This window comes from Austrofundulus limnaeus, unplaced genomic scaffold, assembly GCF_001266775.1.
Source record: "Austrofundulus limnaeus strain Quisiro unplaced genomic scaffold, Austrofundulus_limnaeus-1.0 Scaffold460, whole genome shotgun sequence".
Lineage (NCBI taxonomy): Eukaryota > Metazoa > Chordata > Actinopteri > Cyprinodontiformes > Rivulidae > Austrofundulus > Austrofundulus limnaeus.
The window spans coordinates 79,538-85,991 of NW_013952862.1; the positions used below are offsets into that span (position 1 = coordinate 79,538).

At 37.6% G+C, this 6,454-nt stretch overlaps 1 protein-coding gene across 1 annotated transcript; it reads left to right on the forward strand.

Annotated features, from left to right (window-relative positions):
* The first annotated feature begins 413 nt into the window (after positions 1–413).
* On the forward strand, positions 414–5,648 carry LOC106529707 (saxitoxin and tetrodotoxin-binding protein 1). Its single transcript, XM_014025193.1, has 11 exons — positions 414–588; positions 894–1,039; positions 1,159–1,256; positions 2,712–2,837; positions 2,946–3,065; positions 3,138–3,220; positions 3,409–3,554; positions 3,686–3,777; positions 3,904–4,029; positions 5,284–5,403; positions 5,487–5,648. Exons 1-11 carry the CDS (start codon positions 466–468, stop codon positions 5,534–5,536), a joined length of 1,230 nt encoding a protein of 409 aa, XP_013880647.1. The 5' UTR covers positions 414–465; the 3' UTR covers positions 5,537–5,648.
* The last annotated feature ends 806 nt before the right edge of the window (positions 5,649–6,454 follow it).

Consider the following 6,454-nt stretch of genomic DNA (forward strand, 5'->3'; position numbering starts at 1 on the left):
CTACCAGGTAAACTAGTTTACCTGGTAGTTTCACTAGTTTCTCCTTACAGGAGGCGTCTTGAAGCTGTCATTGACAACAAAGGCTTTTGTACAAAGTATTAGATAAATTTCAGTAAGTGTGTTCAATACTTTTTCCCTGTGCCATTCCACATTATTACAAATAACTTAATTTCTGGACATTTATGGTTTGATTTCTTTGTATGTATGGATCACTTGGGTTGTTACCGACATCTGATGAAAATTTCATATCATTAGCGCCTCTAGTAATATATTTACTGAGAAAAATGTTGACGTGTTCAATACTTATTTTACCCGCTGTAGATCTATAATTCCCTTCTCTACTTTGGACTGACCCCTGACCATCAGGGGGACCTGAGGCAATATATACTAAGCAGTTGCCTTCCTTTTTTGCTCCTGTCCTGTTGAAACTAGCTCAGCGTGTTTGTGTTTTTATCTGATAGCACTATGAGTTTAGCYAAGGGAACAGTGCTGCTGCTGCTGCTGGCGGCCATCAGCTGTGATGCAGCGCCGGCAGCTGAAGAATGCGCCCCCGTGACCCAAAGGCTGCCAACAGCAGATCTGCATCAGGTGAGTCTGGTTCTGCCTTGCATCAGATTTGTATATTATATTCAATTCAGAACAAAATCTATTTTCCATTTTGTATTAGTCAAAATGTACACACTACTCTTATTTTTTCTTCCTTTTGAGTCTTTGAGTTGTTTATGGTACCTGTTCATTACTGTTTATAAATTGAAGATAAATTTATCAGCTGACTTTTAGCTTGAATTTGTGATTCATTTTGCTGATTTTCACAAGCTCTTACGACTTTAAAAGTAAATTCTCCAATCAATGCAGAATATGGTCAGAACTCGTCTTCTTTTTCCGCCGAGCAGATTTTTGGCCACTGGGTTCTGGTCTGGTCCGTCTCTGGTCGTGAATTGGGTCAAGCCTTGCTGGGAAAGCTAGCCAGCTCCCATGTGGAGTTCAAACTTGACAATGACAACAAAACTATCGATTACATCGAGAGAAACCAATTTGTGTGAGTTCTCAGACGGAGGTGTGGCCATGACGTTTTCTTAGGTTAAAGCCAAAAGTAGTAGACAGAAAGTATCTGAGAATCTGAAGTTTTGTTTTCTGACTGATGATTGTTGTTTTCAGTGAACATGGGAAGCATGACTCGTGTACATCCTACTTTATCAAGATGACGATGCCCTCAGATGATGCTGAACACCACACGATTAAATGTGATTCCATCCGTAAGTCAGACCGTCACATTTATGCCACAAGTGGTTTAAAGTAATGTGTTAATCAAAATGACATATAGTCCCTGTATGATGATTGTAGAAGCACAAGAACAAGAAATAAAAGGCAAAAACAAAGGATGAAACCCCCTAAACAAAAAAATATGCTTTAAATTTCAGCCTCTGGTTGTTGTTGTTTTTTTCTAAGACTTGCTCTGGGTCTCAGTAAAAAAAACGACTAACGAGCTTGATTTTTCTTGCTCAGAAAAATTATAAAATGTCATGTTTTCACCCACATTTTGTAGCTAAAACTGGATTAGTGTTTGATACACAGAGGCTGCTAATACAAGAGGCAACCACAGGTGGTCGCAGTAAAACAGCCTGATATTTATCAGGTGCTGTTGGATATTTTATGGTTGATTAATGGAATTTTAGATACASTCRTTTATCTTATACTTTTTAAGCAGTCATGGTCATTTAGGTGTTCAAAATGGGACCCCTGGGCTAAAATAGGGTCCAACAATTAGGGTCAACAATGGGGTCCTTTTAATTAATTAATTAATTAATTAATTAATTAATAGGACCTTACTTTAAAAGTATTTGTATTTGTACAGTTTTTGTATTGCGTTTGTCTTTAGATCTGAAAATAACATTCAATTTAATCAATTTTCTGTGTGTTATTTGGGCTTCCAATCAGAATATTTCTTTACAGTACCAACTTAGTATACAAAATACTTTCCTTATACTAACCAGTTACTTGTATGTGTCGTGAGGCTGACTCTATGTATTACTTAATTCAATTCAAATCAAAAATACTTTATTAATCCCAGAGGGAAATTAGGTAAAAAAAAATTGGAAATTATGTTAATGTTTTATTAACCTGTAAGATTTTAATCTCATATTGTTTGTGTTTATTTTAGTTTTGCTCCTATTGAAGCACTTTGTGATATCTGTCTGTGAAAAATGCTATACAAATAAAATGTACTTATTTACTTACTTACCTGGTACATGAAATACTAAGAATATACTAAGAAGGCTGTATGAAGGGACTTGTTAATCTGTACTGATTATCTGGTCTTTCCTCTTAGATTTACTGGATTTGTCAAGTAGCTACCTGTAGTTTGTTATTGTAGGATCCCATATAATTACAGTCTCCTGTCCAAATACCCACAAGGCTTTGCTTTTTTCTCTTAAACACCACATTATAGACAGGGTTGTTATTGTGTTTGAAAATGTTTGTGTGTTTTGGGTTATCAGGACGAGAAAGGAACTGGTTCAGTGTTTCCCACACCCTGACTAAACTCAGCTTTGCTAACAAATGATATTATTTTGTGCATCAGAGAGGGAGGGGTCACATCTCGATGTGGAGCAACATAAAACCCATCATGATGAAAAAGCTGACTGGAGGGTTTTATCCATCAGGGATTGTTACTGATCTTAGTTAAAGTGATGCTTCTTTGTGTGTTTTAGAAGTAGAGAAGGACGGAGCACCTGTTGTGTACAACGACACAGGAGTCGTGGACTTTTATAAGACCTGCTCCGACTGTCTGCTGATGACCTACACGACCCAGACGCACAAATACCTGCTCTTCTACAGTAAAACACTCACACTGTTACATTAAAAACTAGTTCAGCCTTTACAACAGAGTGATTGTGACTCAACTTTAACTCAGTTTTGCAACATGTATGATTTTTGTGTATCAGAGAAGGAGGGGTCACATCCAGATGTGGAGCAGCATAAAGCCCACCACGATGATCACAGGAAAGTGGCCGAGTGTTTGGGATTCCCTCACAACCAACCATTTATCTACAATGGAAAAGCAGGTTGGTGATGTTAATCCACAATAATGTCTGTTGGCACAATCGCTTTGATTCTCTTTTTTCTCTTTTTAACAGACTTTTGTCACAAGTCATCAATTCTGATATCTGAAGAATGCCGGCCTGCAGTTACACCTTTATCTCTGGCCGACCCGTCTGTGGTAAACTTCCTCTTTCCTTGCATGTTGTACTGAACCCCGACACTTACATTTTTATTTGTTCAGAACAGAAAGGTTCTCATATTGCTTGATTTCACAGACACCAGCAACATTTTAAATTTTRCTTCCAAGGCGCCACAGAAACTCCAGTTAGCTCAGACTTTGATTTACCCTAACTCTCCGTCCTGCAGATTTTCGGCGACTGGGTTCTGGTCTGGTCCGTTTCCGACCACGACGAAGGCCACGACTTGCTGTCGAAGGTCTCCAGCTCCCACGTGGAGTTCAAAGGCCTCCCCAACGACCACGCTGTCCAGTTAACTGAGAGGAACGTGTACATGTGAGTCGTCCCGTTTGAACTTCGACTCAAACAGAGACAAGCGGGAGCTGCAGCACACACGGAGGTCACTGAGACCAAACATGTTTGAGTCTGAAGTTCATCAAAATGATGTTTTTCTGTCTCGTTTTCAGTGGAAGCCTTCACTCTTGTACCACCTACTTTGTCAACATGACAAAGGTCTCTGGTGATGCCGATCAAAACACTCTTAGATCTGTTTCAATCAGTAAGTCTGAACGTCTACCCCACAGTTCACGTGCATCAGCAGAATCCAAAAAAAGCTGACTGGAGGGTTTTATCGACCAGGGATTGTTACTGGTCTCAGTTAAAGTGATGTTTCTTTYTGTTTTAGGAGTAGAGAAGGACGGAGCACCTGTTGTGTACAACGACACAGGAGTCGTGGACTTTTATAAGACCTGCTCCGACTGTCTGCTGATGACCTACAAGACCCAGACGCACAAATACCTGCTCTTCTACAGTAAAACACTCGCACTGTTACATATAAAATTATAATAACTATTATTATTATTATAAATTACAATTACATATAAATTATTTAAGTAACAGGACTCAGTGTATTAAATATGATGGTTTGTGTTCTGATTTTATGAGTGTACACAGTGGGATGCCACAGGGTTCAATCTTCGGTCCCCTCCTGTTCATTATGTACATTAATGAATTAGGACAAAATGTGTCAGATGCTAATATGCATTTTTAWRCCGATMACACAATTTTTTACAGTTTTGTATCGACTGTTGCTAAKGCTGTAGAATCTCTGCAGAGGGCGTTTGATGTTGTCCAGCACACACTCCTGCAGCTAAAGTTGGTACTCAATGCTGATCAGACTAAACTAATGCTATTTGCAAACAACAAAAAGGTGCCTCTGACGATCCCCACTGTGTCCACTTTTGAAGGAAATATCATAGAGATGGTTCAAACATAAAAATATCTTGGGTTCTTGATTGATGACTCCCTCAGTTTTAAGCCCCACATCCAAAATCTTGTGAAGAAACTTAAACTTAAACTGGGCTTCTTTTTTCGAAATAAAATAAAATTTTCTTTTATGATTAAAAAGCGGCTTGTCACAGCAACATTTTTATCCCTTTTAGATTATGGAGGCTTGTTATATATGAACGCCTCAGCTCAATATTTGAGGTTTGTTACTAACTGTAAAGCCTCGACTCATCATTGTGATCTGTACACTCGTGTGGGATGGCCTTCGTTGTTCACCAGGAGGTTGGGACATTGGTACACTTTTATTTATAAGGCTTTACTTGGGATGCTACCATCTGTGATCTAATCACACAAAAAAGCGTTGATTCACACTCCTTGCGTTCAAATGATTATTTTTTGCTCTCTGTCCATTTCTCCATACAGAATTGGGGAAAAGGGCCTTTGTTTACTCTGTCCCATCTACATGGAACATGTTGCGAAAAGTCTGAAAGTTAACTGAACTGATCCCATTGAGCGCCTTTAAGTCCAGATTGAGGGCATTAGAAATTACTTCCTTTAATTCCAAACGTTTTTAATAGTGTATTGTGTTTTAATTGTGTAACTCTGTGTAAATGTATACATTTTGCTGCCTCTTGGCCAGGACTCCTTTGAAAAAGAGGTTTTTAATCTCAATGGGACTTTCCTGATTAAATAAAGTAAATAAATAAATATAGTTCAGCTTTTGTGACTCAACTTTAACTCAGTTCTGTAACATGTATGATCTTGTTTTGTGCATCAGAAAAGGAGGGGTCACATCCAGATGTGGAGCAGCATAAAACCCACCACGATGATCACAAGAAAGTGGCCGAGTGTCTGGGATTCCCTCACAACCAACCGTATATCTACAACGGAAAAGCAGGTCGGTGACTTTAAATCATGATAACGGTGACTGAAAATATAATCAGTAAACTTTACTTGTCTGACTTTTTTTTTCTTTTACAGATTTCTGTCACAAGAAATCAGCTCCAGCGACAAATCCTCAACAAGCCTGAATGGAGCAATGAAAAAGGAAAAACTAAAGGAAACYAAGCATTTGTTAAACCTTTCACAAATGTTACTTTATTTTGTTTTAATCCCAATAAAACTGTTTTCATCAAACTATAATTTGCAGACACAGATCATGACTGCATATGATTAAAATTTCTTGCTAATCATCAACACAAATCTAACTAGTTCCAAACATCAGCCTCTCCATTACTGCTGTCACAAACATTTGTTGTCAAGTTAAAAAGAAAATTACATATTCAAGTCCTTTTAACCTCTGAATCTGTCTCCAAATGGGTTGAAAAGGAAACACAGTACATAAACCAAGAGCAGGTGGATTTTAAACAAGATAAACTGAGGACATCTGGTGGCAAAGAGAGGAAACAAACTTGTAAAAACACCAAATCTCGACATGACTGTTTAAAATTTCATCAAAAATGTTTATTCAAATTATAAAGTAACAGCATTTTTTAAAAAGTCCAATATGAAACAAATCATACGGTGAATTTAAAAAAATGTGGATGTTGACTGAATAAAGGTAGCTGAACCGGTGATCCACAACCTGTGGGTTGAGACCCAAATTAGGGTCGTTGACCCACTGGGTTGTAGGCCTTAACCTGGACAAAAAAAGTTAAGGGGGAAAAAATCAACTTTGATTGTTCTGTCAACCTTATAGCTAATGTTTGAATATGTCACTGAATAATTTCAATAAGACATTATTTATTTAATGGTTGGATACTCAGCTATGACAACAAAATTAATTGTTTTTGAGAGATACTTCTTTTTTCTAATTATTTTTGTACATTGTTGATTCTGTTTCAATATGTATATGGTACACATGGATAGATAGATAGATAGATAGATAGATAGATAGATAGATAGATAGATAGATAGATAGATAGATAGATAGATAGATAGATAGATAG